This window comes from Elephas maximus, chromosome 3 (genome assembly GCF_024166365.1).
Source record: "Elephas maximus indicus isolate mEleMax1 chromosome 3, mEleMax1 primary haplotype, whole genome shotgun sequence".
Taxonomy (NCBI): domain Eukaryota; kingdom Metazoa; phylum Chordata; class Mammalia; order Proboscidea; family Elephantidae; genus Elephas; species Elephas maximus.
In genome coordinates this window covers 87,785,413-87,803,536 of record NC_064821.1, presented here as the reverse complement: position 1 = coordinate 87,803,536, position 18,124 = coordinate 87,785,413, and the positions used below count along the sequence as shown (strand labels likewise).

The window sequence follows — 18,124 nt, the reverse complement described above, 5'->3', positions numbered from 1 at the left end:
TAACACATGTAGTTCAACTATGTATACAAGACTAAATGGGCGCACTAGCCTGGTGCGAGAACCAGAAGGCAGGAAGGGACAGGAAAGCTGGACGAATGGAAATGGGGAACCCAAGATTGAGAAGGGGAGAGTGTTGACACGTTGTGAGGTTTGCAGCCAGTGTGACAAAACAATATGTATATTGTTTAATGAGAAACTGATTTGCTCCATAAACTTTCACCTAAAGCAGAATTAAAAAAGAGAGAAAGAAAGAAATCACTTACATTTAGAGGGAACCAAATTTGTGGGAGGGAAGTATTTGAACTGGGCTCCAAGTATGTAGATATAAGGCAGTAGGAATAGCCTGAGAAAAGGCGAAGGTGTGGCAAAGCATGGTGGTGACACTTTATGGAAAACAGTATGTCATGCTACAGGAAGAACTAAGGCAAATTAAGTCTGATTAAAGTATAGTTTGCTTGTAGAATCAGAGTTGGGATTTTCCTTTTGGTCTTACGAACTGTAGAGCAGTGATGTTTTTTGACTAGACAGAATTCTGCTACTAAGTGTGTGGTCCACGAACCAAGTAGCATCAGCATCACCTAGGAGCTTATTAGAAATTTAGATTTTCAGGTCCTAGCCGTGATCTACAGAATCAGAGCCTACAATTTAACAAGATCCTTAAGTGATTCATTTGCAACTTAAAATTTGGGAAGCACTGGTCTAGAAGACACAAGCAACTCTTCCGTACTTCTCAGCATGGGTGTGTGTGAAATATTAAACTGAGAATAACAAAGTTGCATAATTACTCTCAAGCACATGCATTTAGAAAGGCCTTCCTTCCTGAGCTAAGTAATTCTATCTAGCATGATTTGGGGGTGATGGTAGTGGGGTATAAGAATCATATAGAATGTAATTTTTTAAGGTCCTGTCTTATACCAAAAACAAACTTTGGCATAATTAGCAATAAAAATTACAGTGAAAACTTGCTGATACTAAATGCTTTTCTAGGCACATATCACTTTCCTGTCAAGGATGAGTAATACTTCCCCTTTAAAGTATATTTTGTTTATAGCAGCTAGAGTGATTAACTCTGCTCAAGCTCTTCAAATATAAAGCCAATGCTTGTCTCAGTTTGCCATCTCTGTGACACCATTTTGGATGCAGTGCTCGTGGTAGTGGTGGTGGTCTGTGTCAAGAATGAAGCGGGGGAGGGCAGGCAGAAAAGCGCCACATAGAAGTAGTGTGATGCCACTGTGACGTGGTGATGTGAGTAGGGGATGGGGAAAAAGGCCCGCAGGAAACTGTCACATGGAGCCAGTGCCTGCTTAAATGTGCTATCTGTGACATCTTTGTAGATGTGGGATAGTGGTGGTAGGCCTGCAAGGAAGGGAAACAAGAGTATATCACACCCAAACCAGGACTTTCTAACTTCTAGAAGACCCACAACCTTAGAATGTAGCTGTTGTTTTGCTAGTGGAACACTGTTGCTTGGCTTCTTTGTAAATATTTGATTAAATTAAATCAAATACCTCTTGGCTTTTCAGCTTTGTGCCAGCCTCTAAATGGTCTTTGTTATAAGATGAGTTTACATTGTGAATTCATTTGGTGTTTATTGTTTCCTTATCCAATAAATGTTTGTTTAGCATCTTATGTGCAAAACATTGTATGTCAAACACTTTATAGGAACAAGTGAGACCAGATCTGGGGAGTGAGTCAGAAATGTTAAAAATAGTAATAGCTTACATTTAATAACAATAATAATAGCTAACACTTTCTACTGCTTATGTTTCAGGAGCCTAAGTTATCTCATTTAATCTTCATAATAACCATATGGGTTAGGTAGTATTAATATTTCCATTTGATGTGAAGAAATTGAAATACAGAGAGATCATCGGTAAGTGGCAGAGCTAGGATTCAAATCCAAGCAATCTGACTCCTAACCCAGGACCTTTTTAGTTAATCCTAATCAGCAGCCATTCAAAGGAAGGTGAAAAGTGCTAGTACTACTATAGGAGGGAGAGAGGTGGAGGGAGAGAGAGAAGGCATTAATTCTAACTGAGGGCATCTTGTTCTTAAGTGCCATCAAGTGGGTCCCAACTCCTAGTGACTGTATGTACAACAGAATGAAACACTGCCCGATGCTATGCTTGAGCCCATTGTTGCAGCCCCTGTGTCAATCCATCTTATTGGGCGTCTTCGTCTTTTTCACTGACCCTATATCTTATGCTGGGATTTCTAGAGAAGAAACACCAGTAAAGTGTATAAATATAATATATATAGACAGAGAGATTTATATCAAGGAAATGGCTCATGCGGTTGTTGTTGTTGTTAGGTGCCGTCGAGTCAGTTCCGACTCATAGCGACCCTATGCACAACTGAACGAAACACTGCCCAGTCCCTCACCATCCTTACAACCATTGTTATGCTTGAGGTCATTGTTGCAGCCACTGTGTCAGTCCACCTCGTTGAGGGTCTTCCTCTTTTCCGCTGACCCTGTACTCTGCCAAGCATGATGTCCTTCTCCAGAGACTGATCCCTGCTGACAACATGTCCAAAGTATGTAAGACGCAGTCTCGCCATCCTTGCCTCTAAGGAGCACTCTGGCTGCACTTCTCCCAAGACAGATTTGTTCGTTCTTTTGGCAGTCCATGGTATATTCAATATTCTTCACCAACACCACAATTCAAAGGGGCCAACTCTTCTTCGGTCTTCTGTATTCATTGTCCAGCTTTCACATGCATATGATGTGATTGAAAATACCATGGCTTGAGTCAGGCGCACCTTAGTCTTCAGGGTGATATCTTTGGTCTTCAACACTTTGAAGAGGTCCTTTGCAGCAGATTTGCCCAATGCAATGCATCTTGATTTCTTGACTGCTGCTTCCATGGCTGTTGATTGTGGATCCAAGTAAAATGAAATCCTTGACAACTTCAGTCTTTTCTCTGTTTATCATGATGTTGCTCATTGGTCCAGTTGTGAGGATTTTTGTTTTCTTTATGTTGAGGTGCAAGCCATATTGAAGGCTGTGGTCTTTGATCTTCATTAGGAAGTGCTTCAAGTCCTCTTCACTTTCAGCAAGCAAAGTTGTGTCATCTGCATAACGCAGGTTATTAATGAATCTTCCTCCAATCCTGATGCCCCATTCTTCTTCATATAGTCCAGCTTCTCGGATTATTTGCTCAGCATACAGATTGTATAGGTATGGTGAAAGAATACAACCCTGACGCACACCTTTCCTGACTTTAAACCAATCAGTATCCCTTTGTTCTGTCTGAACAACTGCCTCTTGATCTATGTAAAGTTTCCTCATGAGCACAATTAAGTGTTCTGGAATTCCCATTCTTCGCAATGTTATCCATAGTTTGTTATGATCCACACATTCGAATGCCTTTGCATAGTCAATAAAACACAGGTAAACATCCTTCTGGTATTCTCTGCTTTCAGCCAGGATCCATCTGACATCAGCAATGATATCCCTGGTTCCACGTCCTGTTCTGAAACTGGCTTGAATTTCTGGCAGTTCCCTGTTGATATACTGCTGCAGCCGTTTTGGAATGATCTTCAGCAAAATTTTGCTTGTGTGTGATATTAATGATATTGTTCTATAATTTCCACATTCGGTTGGATCACCTTTCTTGGGAATAGGCATAAATATGAATCTCTTCCAGTCAGTTGGCCAGGAAGCTGTCTTCCATATTTCTTGGCATAGACAAGTGAGCACCTCCAGCGCTGCATCTGTTTGTTGAAACATCTCAATTGATATTCCATCACGGGCCGCGGAGACCAACAAATCCCAAGATTGGCAGGCAAGACAGCAGGTAAGCTACTAGCTCAAGTTCCAAGAACTGGAGGTCAGATGAACAGGAAAGAGCTGCAGGATCCAGAGTGAGCAAAAGCCCACGAGCCTTGCCAGGAAGTTCACCTATATTGAATGCAAGCCATATGCCTTAGGAAACTCCCTTTCAACAGACTGGCTATTCACAGCAGATCCCATCTTGGAGGTGATCTCATTACATCAGATCTCAACATGGAGAGTGATTACATCATTATACAACTGCCAGACTGCATTATAGCTGCCAAATCACTAAGAATCATGGCCTAGGCAAGTTGATAAACAACATTAATTATCACACCTTCTGTCTTACCAAGTATGATATTCTCGGGGACTGGTCCCTCCTGATAACATATCCAAAGCAAGTGAGATGAAGTTTTGCCATTCTCCCTTCCAAGGAGCATTCTGGCTGTACTTCTTCCAGGACAGACTTGTTCATTCTTCTGGCAGCCCATGGTATATTCAATATTTTTCACCAACACTGTAATTCAGAGGCATCAATTTCATTGAAATCATGCAGAATCCCATTTTTCTGTGCCTCTCGGTCTGTGTACAGGTTCCTGATGAGCACAAGTAAGTGTTCTGGAATTCCCATTCTTTGCAATGTTATACATAATTTGTTATGATCTACACAGTCGAATGCCTTTACATAGTCATAAAACACAGGTAAACATCTTTCTAGTATTCTCTGCTTTCACCCAAGATCCATCTGATATCAGTGGTGGTATCCTTCATTGCACAATCTCTTCTGACTCTGGCTTTACTTTCTGGCAGTTCCCTGTCAGTGTACTGCCACAACCATTTTTGAATGATCTTTAGCAAAATTTTATGTGTGTGTGATATTAATGATATTGTTTGAGGATTTCTGCATTCTGTTGGATCACCTTTCTTTGGAATGGGCACAAATACAGATCTCTTTCAGCTGCTTGGCCGGGTAACTGACATAGATAATCGAGCACCTCCAGCGCTGCATCTGTTTCTTGAAACATCTCAGTTGGTAGTCTGTCAATTTCTATACCCTTGTTTTTCGCCAATGCCTTCAGTGCAGGTTGGACCTCTTCCTTCAGTACCATTGGTTCTTGATCATATGGTACCTCATGAAGTGGTTGAATGTCAACCATTTCTTTTTGGTACAGTGACTGTATTCCTTCCATCTTCTTTTGATCCTTTCTGTGTTGTTTAGTATTTTGCCCATAGAATCCTTCAAAATTGCAACTTGAGGCTTAAATTTTTTCTTCAGTTCTTTCAGCCTGAGAAATACCGAGTACGTTCTTCGTTTTTGGTTTTCTAACTCCAGGCCTATGCACATTTTATTATAATACTTTGTCCTCTTGAACCATCATTTGAAATCTTCTGTTCACATTTTTTACTTCATCATGTCATCCTTTTGGTTTAGCTACTGTATGTTCAAGAAAAAGCTTTGGAGTCTCTTCTGACATCCATTTTGATCTTTTCTTTCTTTCATGTTTTTTTAATGACTGTTTGCTTTCTTCATGTATGATGTCTTTGATGTCATCCCACACCTCATCTGGTCTTTGGTCAAATCTGTTCTTGAGATGGTCTCCAAATTCAGGTGGGATATATTCAAGTTCATACTTTGGCTCTCACAGACTTATTTTAATTTTCTTCTGCTTCTACTTGAGCTTGCATATGAGCAATCAATGGTCTGTTCTGCAGTTGATCCCTAGCCTTGTTCTGACTGATGATATTGAGCTTTTCCATAGTCTCTTTTCACAGATGTAGTCGATTTGATCCCTTTGTTTTCTGTCCAGTGCGGTCTATGTGTATAGTTGCCATTTATGGTGTTGAAAAAGGTATTTGCAATGAATAAGTTGTTGGTTTTGCAAAATTCCATCATGTAATCTCTGGAGTAGTTTGTATCACCAACGCCATGTTTTCCCACTACGGGTCTTTCTTCTTTGTTTCCAACTTTCGCATTCCAATCATCAGCAATTATCAATGCATCTTGATTTACAATTTCTCAATCAAGATGCATTAACGGCATCTAGGAGAACATTATAGAGAAGGTGAAATTTTAGCTGATCCTGAAAGGATGATTTCTAGTAAGTGAAGTATCCCAACTCGGGAAGGGGCTTGAACCATGTTACCAGCTCTTAAAAATCATTCATGCCATTCTGCAAATCTTTACTGAGAGCTTGCTTACTGTGTGCCAAGCACTATACTAGGTACTAGAAATGCGGAGATAAAAAAAATTCTGAATCTTTTTTCACAGTGAGGAAAATTATGAGAGTGATGTGTAAGAAGGCAGATTATAAAGAGTTTAGGAATGAGTGAAGGTTAAAGAAATCTGGAGATAGTCTATGTAACCTATTAAGATTTGGTCACTAATGAAAATGGGGTCATTATTTACGGAGGGGGTGAGAGAAGAATTTTTCAGAACGGGAGAAGTTTAAGGATATTTGTAGGCTAGGAGGATAGAGCCAGCGGAGGAGGAAAGATGGGTGAAGAATAACGCTCATTAGAAAATATGAGGTTCCAAAGGTAAGTTGAAGTAGGTCATAGAGTTTTAAATGATGTAAGGAATTTTGGCATTATTTTGTAGGGAGAAAGGAGACATTGAGGGGTTATGAAAAAGGAAATGACATACTTTGTGTTTTGGAAAGGTAACTCTGATAGCCATGTAAAGGATGGCATAATTTAGTATTGTTAATAATGAAGTTAAAACCACCAACCTTTATTTGAGCACGTGCTAGACACTATGCTAAGCATTGTATCTGAATCATCCAGTTTAATCCTCCTAACAACTGCCGACCCTTTCGTTAGCAGCCATAGCACTTAACCACTATACTACCAGTCTTCAATATAGTGCTATTTTTATGTCCTTTTTTGCAGATGAGGAAATTGAAATTTATAAAGATTTAGGCAACTTGCTTAAGGTCCCCAGGAGGGGACTGTATGGTCTAGTGCAAGGGTCAGGAAACCGTTTATAAAAACCGTTAGAGGGCCATCATTTGCCAATCCTCATGGTGCTCCATCATAGTTCAGGAAGTCTTAATGAAGGGGGAAATGTAGCTTATATTTTTCTTTACTTCTTTTTGCTGTGGTTGTATAGTGGGAATAGAGTTATTCCTAGGCTGGGATACCATTTAATCTCAAAGAAGCATCCTTTCTGTAAAAGGGTGACTAGAAACAGCAGTTTGTGCATAGAGTTCAACCATATTCTGTAACATACCCACTTAATCTTTTTATTACAATCTCCTTCCAAAAGAATGACCTCTAGAAAGGAAGTTCTATGAGGGCAGCGGCTTTGTTTTATTCACTGCTGTGTCTTCAAGGCCTTGCATATAATAGCCACTTAATAAATAATTATTTAGTGAATGAATAGCGTACTGACCCTCTTAATTCCAATTTTTTTTTTTTTTTTGTAATTGCGCTGGAGGTGAAAGTTTACAGCTCAAGTTAATTTCTCCTACAAAAATATTATACACATATTGTTTTGCAACATTAGTTGAAATCCCAACAATATGACAGCACACTCCCCCTTTCCACCCTGGGTTCCTGTGTCCATTCAACGCATTCCTATCACTTACTGCCTTCTCATCCTGCCTCTGGACCAGTGCCGCCCATTTGGTCTCGTGTATCTGATTGAACTAAGAAGCATACTCCTCACGAGTATTTTTTGTTTTATAGTATGTCTAATCTTTGTCTGAAGAGTAGGCTTTGGGAATGGTTTTAGTTCTGGGTTAACAGAGTGCCCAGGGGCCATAGCTTCGGGGATTCCTCTAGTATCTGTCAGCCAATTAATCTGTTTTTTTTTTTACACGTGAATTTGAGTTTTGCTCCACACTTTTCTCCCACTCTGTCAGGGACTCTGTTGTGTTCCCTGTCAGGAGGGTCATTGGTGGTAGCCGGGCACCATCTAGTTCTTCTGGTCTCACGCTAATGGAGTCTCTGGTTTATTGTGGCCCTTTTGTCTCTTGGGCTAATATTTTCCTTGTGTCTTTGGTGTTCTTCATTCTCCTTTGCTCCAAGTGAATTGGGACTAATTGATGTATATTAAATGGCCTCTTGTAAGCTTTTAAGACCTTACTGGGGAGTTTTGAAAATGCTTAGAGAAGACTGACCTAAAGATACTGTACAGATGTAACCCACCCAGATTGATTATCTGCTTCAGGGCAACTTCCTCTCTTTTTCCCAATCGAAGTTTGTGACATTGATTGAAATTGCAAGATACTGTATCTAGATAGCTTATACACATTGTGCCTTGTTGCCCAGAAACAGCTTTAGCATTCACTCCTCCAGCCCTCTGTGTTGTATATGTTCATTATTTGTTAGAGTTTTACCTGCCTCACATTACCCCTACACATTCTCTTCCATATTAGATAATGAGTTACGTAGTGAAGAAATTGACAGATAAATGAAGTCAGATGTCTCACTTTTATAAAACAAGTAGTAAGCAAGGGTTGGGGAATGGAGAGGAGATTGAGCATGTTGGAATCATCTTCTGTCCAGCCATCTGTGACAGGATTTGATTCTTACCTGGCCCACTTCAGAGTTACTGCCAATAATAATTATAATTGCTTATGTTTAATTTTGAACTCTTACTGTGTACCAGGTACTATACTATGCGCTTTACATTCATTATTTCCTTCAGTCCTTCCAACAATCTAATGTTGTAGATCCTATTATCTAGACATAATGTTCCACTAATAAAGAGTAGAATTGGGATGTGAACTCACACCCTCTAACTTCAGAGCCCTTTTAACTTACTCTCTATTTTACTTCTCTTCTCTAGGCAGAAGTTAGTTTCACCTAGACATGAGAGCCTATTTTCAGTATTACCTAGATCTTTCCTCAGGTTCTTTCCTTTCTCAACTTCCCATCTAGTCACTGGATAAACTTACAGAAAACCAGCAGTTAACAAACTACTCATTGGAGGAACACTGAAATTTCCACATTAGCATTTTTGGTCGAAGTAGCTTGTCTTAAAAACTCTGCTGTGATATTACAGGCAGCCAAGCATCCTTCCACATTCAGTTCTTTTTAATTCAGCATCATTTATTGAACATGCATACTATTTGTTAAGTACTGTCAGGTGGGGTATATGACATGGATTCTGTCTTATGGAACTATGGTTCTCCCAGCACAGTTGCTGCTGTGCCTTGTGCCTTTGCTAGTAGCCAGTCTTTTCCCTTTTCTTTGCCCTTCCAAATTACAACTTACTTGGGACTTGGCTATGGTAAATGAGGCTTCGTTCTTGGCAACCCAAGCCCCTGTTGTCACTGGCTTTGTGACATTTATCTTCCTATTCCCACTTGATGATAACCATCAGTCACATTCATTAATTTATAGTTTTTATTTTTCAATTACTTTTACATATAAATATGACCTATTGGTTGGAAAAAAAAACTTCAAATATTAACAGAAGCATATAAACTAAAAAAATGACTCACTACCCCCTCAGTACTAATTACTAATACTTCTAGACATTTTCTATTAATATACATTTTTTACATAAATGAAACCATGCTATATTGTTTTGCAGTTTGATTATTTCTCATTTAACTGTATATTTTGGGCATCTGCTTATATCAGTACATAAAGACCTGCTTCATACTTTTTAATGACTATATAGCATTCCAAAACAATCCTTTTGCCGTTGAGTCAATTTCGACTCGTAGCGACCCTATAGGACACAGTAGAACTGCACCATAGGGTTTTCAAGGAGTGGCCGATGGATTGGAACTGCTGACCTTTCGGTTAGCAGCTGAGCTCATAACCATTGCACAGTATATGAATGTATCATTAATATTTAACTAGTGTTTTTTTTTTTAGTGTTTTGTTGAGGAGTTGTTGTTAGGTGCCATCTAGTCAGTTCCAACTCATAGCAGCTCTAGGTACCACAGAACAAAACACTGCCCAGTCCTGTGCCATCCTTATAATTGTTGTTATGCTTGAGCCCATTGTTGGCAGCCACTGTGTCAATGCATCTTGTTGAGGGTCTTCCTCTTTTCTGCTGACCCAGTATTTTACCAAGCTTGATGTCCATCTCTAGGGACTGCTCCCTCCTCATAACATGTTCCAAATTATGTAAGATGCAGTCTCGCCATCCTTGCTTCTAGGGAGCATTCTGGTTGTACTTCTTCCAGGACAGATTTGTTCATTCTTTTGGCAGTCTGTGGTATATTCAGTATTCTTCACCAACAATTCAAAGGTGTCAAGTCTTCTTTGGTCTTCCTTATTCATTATCCAGCTTTCACATGCATATGATGCGATTGAAAATACCATGGTTTGGGTCAGGCACACCTAGTCCTCAAGGTGACATCTTTGCTTTTCAACACTTTAAAGAGGTCCTTTGCAGTGGATTTGCCCAATGCAAGGCATCTTTTGATTTCTTGACTGCTGCGTCCATGGGTGTTTATTGTGGATCCAAGTAAAATGAAACCCTTAATGGATATTTAGGTTAATATACATTGTTGAAGTAGTTGTCCTTTTGCATCTATTTTTGCTCACCTGAATTGAGTATATTTGTAAGATGAATTCCCAGAAATGAAATTGAGTTGATTAAAGTTTTTGCTAGATATGATCAATTACCATGTCAAAGAATTGTGCTAAGAAGTCAACAGGGTAAGTTTCTGTTTTCTCACCTTCTGAACAACACTATTACCAGTCTTCTTAATGTTTAGATTAAAAAGTGGTATCTCCTTGTTTTAATTGAATGAATTAAGAACATTTTGATATATTTATTAGACACATTTTTCTGTAAACAATATGTGTACTTTTGCTCATTTTTCTATTGGATGGTTTATCTTTTTTAAAGTTATACATCTGGAAGAGTTTTTTCTATATTTTCTATATTAATTTTCTATATTAATATAAGAAGTTAGTCTTTTGTCATACCAGCAATTTTTCCAGTTTGTTGTTTGTAAGTTACAGACTTTGAGATTGAGTAGTTCAGTCTACCTACTTTGTGGGTAAGGAAACTGTCTTAGTCATCTAGTGCTGCAATAACAGAAATACCACAAGTGGATGGCTTTAACAAAGAGAAGTTTATTTTCTCACAGTAAAGTAGGCTAAAAGTCCAAATTCAGGGCATCAACTCCAGGGGAAAGCTTTCTCTCTCTGTTGGCTCTGGAGGAAGGTCTTTAATGTCCATTTTCCCCTGGTCTAGGAGCTTGTCTGTGCAGGAACCGTGGGTCTAAAGGATGAGCTCTGCTCCAGGTACTTCTTTCTTGGTGGTATGAGGTCCCCAACTCTCTGCTTGCTTCCCTTTCCTTTTGTCTCTTGAGAGATAAAAAGTGGTGCAGGCCTCACCCCAGGGAAACTCCCTTTACATTGGATCAGGGAGGTGACCTGAGTAAGGGTGGTATTACAATCCCACCCTAATTCTCTTTAGCATAAAATTATAATCACAAAATGGAGGACAACCACAGAATACTGGGAATCATGGCCTAACCAAGTTGACACATATTTTTGGGGGGATTCAATCCATGACAGAAACTAAGCCCCAAAGGTGAGTGATTTTTTTTTTTTTTAAATGAGCACGTAGTCAGGTAGTGTCAGAGTTGAAACCAAGTTTCCTTATTTCCAATTTGGTACTTTTTCCATTTTACCATGCAGTCTTTAAGGTTTATTGCCCTCCCTTTTCCACCATCGCTTTTACCACGAGGTCTTTCCACGAGTTGTTCCATGGTAAACTTAGAAATTCACCAGTCTAGCATGGAATGGAAAGATTGAGAGGTTTATAGGGTTGTACAGGAACCCAGGGGCCTTCACAGGTATTGGCATGTTTCTCATGCATGTATAACTGAACTAGTTTCTCTAGATGGCATTTATGTCCTGTCCTTTCTTTTTGTTTAAAAAAAAAAAATCTGTTTTGTTTTCATAGGTTCATGGGTGTATGTGTACATCAAGGACAGTTGCATGCACTTACAGAGGTAAGAATTCAATAAGCATGTTGAAGTGACTTCTTTGCCTTAGTTTCAGCACTTATGGTACTATAGTAATTATACTTGCATATATAAACAAAATGTATGTGCATTTGTGTTTATGCAAAAGTGGCAATATTAACAGTGCCTTGTTGCTGGGGTACAATGGCCACATCTCTTAAAACCCTTAAGTTCCCTCATAATACCTGGTGAATACTCTGACAATATGAATGTCTTGGTTGTCTAGTGCTGCTGTAACAGAAATACCTGAAGTGGATGGCTTTAACAAACAAATTTTTTTTCTCACAGTTTAGGGGACTAGAAGTCCAAATTCAGAGCACCGGCTCTAGGGGAAGGCTTTCTCTTGGCTCTGGAGGAAGGTCCTTGTCCTTTCAGCTTCTGCTTCCTGGTTCCTTAGAGACCTCCATGTATCTTGCCATCTCTCTTACCCCATATCTCTTTTTGCTTGCTTGTTTAATCTCTTTTATGTCTCAAAAGAGATTGACTCAAGATACACCCTACACTAATCCTGTCTCATTAACATAACAAAGACAGCCCATTCCCAAATTGGATTATAACCATAGGCATAGAGGTTCGGATTTACAATGTATATTGGCGGGGGTGGGGGGGGGGGACATAATTCAGTCCATAACAATAAGCCTCAAGCGTATTGGTTCTTGCTGCCTGGATGACACCCTCCGTAGCCGGAGGATGGCCTCACTTGGCTGCTGTAAGAACAGCTTGGGGGTGGTATTTGACCTCCAGCTCCACTAGAGGGAAGGAGAACCAAGATCAATAGCCCAAGGCTGATTCCTATGAGGTGAAGGTCAGACACACTTCCTCTCTCCACGATCTCTACCAGTTCTGACACTACCTGTCCCTCCCTCCCACAGCACTCTGCTAGGTTTGATAATTCATTGCAGTGGCCACACAGAACTCATAGACCGTACTCAGTTATGGGGTTTATTAGGGAAGTAACAGTTACAATTCAGGCTCAAGAATACTCAGTATATAGTTCCTCCATCAGGTTAGCCTCTCCTCAGCTGTGCTTGCAGGCATGCCTCTCCCTGGCCCTCAGTTTCTGCCCAAACGCACTCAGTTTCCTCTCTCAGTGAGCAGGGAAGCCCACTGCACCATCAACTGCTGCCAGGTCTCTGCTGATCTCTCCTACCTTGGTGGTGGTGGGCTCCTCTCTGCTCCGGAATTGGCTCTCTTTTAAGGCAAAACTGACCAGTCCTCTTGGTGGGCTGCAGTTATCTTATTTGCACAGCCCAACCCAGTCACCTAGGTGGTAGTCACAAGACCATGGCTAGAAAGACCACACAAAAGTAATCAATCAGTAATCAATCATACCGCAGCTGCAAACTTTCTCATGGTAACAAATTCCTGGACCACCTGGAAGTGCTTTGTGTCCTGATCTAAAATCACAGTCACTACTCTATTTCCTGATTGGTCTTATCACTCAATGGAATCAGTTTACATCCCCAGTATTTCATTTTCAGCCTCTGCTAGGCAGATTAATATGTGATAGTCATTACTCATCCTCTGAGGACCAGAGAGACTTTCTAGAACAGAGGTTTCCCAAATTCAGGCATCAAATTATCAACTTCAGAATTTGCTTGGGTGCTTCTTAGAAATGCAGATTTCTGGAACCTTCCCCTAAATTTAGTAGGTCCAAATAGGGTTCATCTGTATTCTTAAGATTCCTGGATTATTCTAATGAACATCTGGAGTTGAGAATCTGTTTTCTAGAATGTTTTTACATCCCTCCTTGAGAAGTAAATACCAAAATGTGAAGAAACTTAGGAAGGAAAGTTGTTCAGCAGAATTTGCAAAAGTATGAGTTTCCTGCTGGCTTAGTGTCTGGTATTGGTCCTTAAATCTTAGGAAGGAGGGTCCCGTGTACCTCATTCTCTGTCTCTTTTTTCAGTCACTGAAATACTAGAATGTGGAATGTATGTTGCTATGTACACTTTTTATGAAAGGCCTAAGAAGGCAGAATAGTGAGATTTTAATTTCTCTGTGGCTTACTGTTTTCATCTGTAAAATAAAAATAATAATATACTCACCCCAGGGTTGTAAAGATTAAATACATTGTTATGAGGAAGAGAATGTTTAGAAGGTGGAGATCGGAGGTTTAGTTTTGGTGTTTGAGTTTTGTGGTAGACATGCAAATGAAGATGCTGAGTAGAGTATACCAGACTATAGGCGAGATGGAAACTTGGTATGCATCAGCACATAAATGGTATGGTATTTAAAGGCATGAACCTGGGTAATATCACTCCAAGGGAGTATGGAAGAAGGCTGCTAGGAGCTGAGCCTGGGGCATCACAATGTTGAAAGTCTGAGGAGAAGGGCAGACTGAAAAGGAGAAGTTAGTAGGATGGGAAAAAAAAACAAGAGAGTACGTTGGCCTGGAATGGAAAGGGAGGAGTTTCAAGGAGGAGGGAGTGATCAATTGTGGCAAATGCTGCTGCTAATATAGTTGGTGACCTAACAAGGATGTTGTGAGGATGAAATGTAAAATGCGTAGTACAGTGTCTAGTGTATAGTAATTGCTTAGTGTTGCTGTTAGGTGCCATTGAGTTGGTTCTGACTCATAGTGACCCTAGGTACAGCAGAATGGAACACTGCCTGGTCCTGTGCCATCCTCACAGTTGTTGCTATGTTTGAGCTCATTGTTGCAGCCACTGTGTCAGTCCATCTCATTGAGGATCTTCCTTATTTTCGCTGACCCTCTACCAAGCATGGTGTCCTTCTCTAGAGGCTGGTGCCTCCTGATAACATGTACAAAGTATGTGAGACAAAGTCTGGCCATCCTTGCTACTAAGGAGCACTCTGGCTGTACTTCTTCAAGACATCTTTGTTCGTTCTTCTGGCAGTCCATGGTATATTCAGTATTCTTCACCAACATCATAATTCAAAGACATCAGTTCTTCAGTCTTCTTAATTTGTTGTCCAGCTTTCATATGCATATGAGGCAATTGAAAATACCGTGGATCAGGGGAACCTTAGTCCTCAAAGTGACATCTTTGCTTTTCAACACTTTCAAGAGGTCTTTTGCAACAGCTTTGCCCAATGAAATACATGGTTTGATTTCTTGACTGCGTTTCCATGGGCGTGGATTGTGGATCCAAGTAAAATAAAATTTTTGACAACTTCAGTATTTTCTCCATTTATCATGATGTTGCTCATTGGTCCAGTTGTGAGGATTTTTGTTTTCTCTATGTTGAGGTGCAATCCATACTGAAAGCTGTAGTCTTTGATCTTCATAAGTAAGTGCTTTAAGTCCTCTTCACTTTCAGCAAGCAAGGTTGTGTCATCTGCATATCACAGGTTGTTAATGAATCTTCCTCCAATCCTGATGCCCCATTCTTCTTCATATAGACCAGCTTCTTGGATTATTTGGCCATTTTACAGATTGAATAAATATGATGAAAGGATACAACCCGGATGCACACCTTTCCTGATTTTAAACCACGCAGTATCCCCTTGTTCTGTTTGAATGTCTGCCTCTTGGTCTATGTACAAGCTCCTCATGAGCACAATTAAGTGTCTGGATTTCCCATTCTTCATAGTTTTAACCATAATTCGTCATGATCCACACAGTTGAATGCCTTTGCATAGTCGATAAAACACAAGTAAATATCTTTCTGGTATTCTCTGCTTTAAGCCAAGATTGCTTAATACATGTTAACTATTACAGGTTTTATTATTAGCAGTGTTTAGCCCTTCCTTTGAACTAGTATTTTTCTTTTGGTAATTAGTTATTTTTATTTGGTACACTGGTGTTGGTGTCATTAAAATTAAAAAAAAAAATCTTTTTAAGTATTATGTAACAGAACAAGTACACATAGAAAAGTGTATAGCTCACTAAATTTTTACGAATGAACACACCCATAGTCAGTACCCCAGATCACAAAACATTTTCTGTGTATTTCTTTTCTCAGAAATGACTCTATGAATTCCTCAAAGGCAAGAATTTCTCCCTCTCAAGCTTTCTATTAGCCAGAGTTCTGACACTAATAAGCGTGAAAGTGTTGTGTTCCCTGTTTTTATGGTTGTTCTCTGAAATGTGAGTTTATTGGAAGGACTTATGTGTTGGTTTTATTGGGGAGAACATACTTTAAAATCTGTGATCATGTCACAAATTTAATAGTAGGATGTAGCGGGAATGGCAGAAATGAATGATCATTATGGAACATGTTGCCCATATTGTACTTAAATAATATTTTCTGTTGATTATTAGCTTGTTTATATATAACATACGGTGTGTACTATGCTAAAGAGTATGCAGTGCCAGTCTTTCCTGTATCATTAATGAGATATTTACATGGCTTATGAATTAATAATTTTTGTTATGACGTTTTTAGGCTAATGGCTATGAAACTGAAAGATCCAAATGCTTTTGGCTATTTTGAGAAGGGATCGGCAAAGGCCATGATTTCACAGGTCTCTGGAGATTTCTAGCGTTAATTGCCTTATAATTTGACTTCGCAGCACAGCTATTGGTTTCGCTAAGGATGATAAAAATAAATTATTGGTAACACCTAGTACAAGCTTGCAATTTGGATGACATTCAGTAAATATTTCTTGATTGGTGGAATGTGTGCTCTCTACACTAATGTAAGCAGCATTCCTCATTTCTCTTCTAATTTATTTGTCAGTAATTACGGCAGATAAGCAAGCTCTTGTTAATACATAAAGTAGTGACATGATTAAGAAGACTATTTCTTATATACAGTAGTGATCTGTACTTTTCTGGGCTTGAAACTACTTCCATGAATCTTCATTGTAAGTGCAGACATTAATTGAACTTTAAACAGTCCAACACTTAGGTTTTATTTTTAGCCACCTACTATAAACAAACAAACAAAAAAGACAATTTTGGTGTTTTTTTGTTTATAGTAAGGATAGACTTCTAAGTTTTTAAGCAAATGAGCTTTGTTAAAGTGAAAGCAGTTTGGTAAGAAATCAGATGGAACCATTTAAGTGAAATGAGTTGAATTAAAAGTCCATATTTATTAGGTAGCAGTGTTCCATAATTATGTCTTTGACTCAGAAGATAAGACCTGACCTTGTCTTTCATTTACTCATGAGTATTAGGGAAGTGAGGAGCCCTCGTAGTGCAGTGGTTAAGTGCTCGGCCTCTAACCAAAAGGTCGGCTGCTTAATCCCACCAGCCGCTGCATGGAGAAAGATATGGCAGTCAGTTTCCATAAAATTTTATAGCCTTGGAAACCCCATATGGTAGTTCTTCTCTGTCCTACAGGGTCTCTGTGAGTTGGAATCCACTCAACAGCAATGAGTTTGGTTTTGGTTTTGGTGGGCCTAGTGATGGGCGTTTTAGTGCTTTATGTTAGCTATAATTCTCATAGCTCTGTAGGATAGGCCCTATTTCCTCCTTTTTATAGACAAGAAAACTAAGACTTAGAGAAATTAAATGACTTTCCCAAAGTAGATTCAAGTTCATCTGACTGCAAAACCTACACTCTTGCCATTACAATATGCTGCCCTTAATTCAATGTGGTATTCCCCGCAATGCAGAGGGTCTTATATGTGTAGCACATGCAGTATTTGTAGAATCCAGTTCTGACTAACTTCAGATTATTTGGAAAATATTTTTCTTCGTTATTGGATGTATATAAAATATGTTTGGGTGCAAGTAATAGAAAATAGTTAAATGGCCTTAAAGAACAAAGTAACTCATAAAACTAGAATTCTAGCAATTTATTAGGTTAAGGGTTGGTTTAATTCAGCAGCTAAATAGATGTTATCCAGAGGCCCCCCCCCCTTCCATCTCTTTGCTCTGTCTTTATATTGTCAGCTTCATCCTAAGGCTGGCTGTCATTATTAAAAAAGAGCTGCCATCAACTTACATGCTCTATATTTTCTCTTCCACAGCCAAGATGGAGGTGGAGGAGTAGAGTAGAGAAGGAGAAAGAACAGAGAAGGATGCTTTTAGACAGACTATGCATCATCTCATAACCCTTTTCTTTTTAAGCTTAAGAAAGGTGCAAAGAGGGAGCTATCCTTACAGTTTGGGGGACCTCTTTGTGCAGAACCTCTCAGTGCCTACAAGACTGGGAATTTAGAGAATGGGTAGAGCATGGAGTTGTGGGGCAGGAGTCTCAAGTGACTATACTCTCTGGCCAAAAGAGTCAGCAGATGAATTGCTTGGTAGGTAGGACATTTTGGGATCTCCTTGCATTTTATTCCAGGGGAAATTTTTCTTCATTTTTGTCCACAGCAATTGTCCTTTTTGCACAGCAATTGCAGAATATTCCTTGGCCTGGTGAGATAATTTTCTTTATAGCAAAGCTTACCTTTAGTAGAGTCAAAACTAACCCCACATTTTTTATATGGAGAACAGGGTTCTAACAAAAGAAAAGATAAGGTTGGAAATGGGGACCAGTTTTAGGGG

General features: G+C 39.4%; 1 protein-coding gene across 1 annotated transcript in view; it reads left to right on the top strand.

Moving 5' to 3' along the window:
• TESK2 (testis associated actin remodelling kinase 2) overlaps positions 1-18,124 on the top strand; it is a 161,469-nt gene that overhangs the window by 104,791 nt on the left and 38,554 nt on the right. Inside the window, exon 4 of the mRNA XM_049879125.1 lies at positions 11,661-11,709. Coding sequence (XP_049735082.1) covers positions 11,661-11,709 — 49 coding nt within the window. The remainder of the gene's footprint in view (positions 1-11,660; positions 11,710-18,124) is intronic.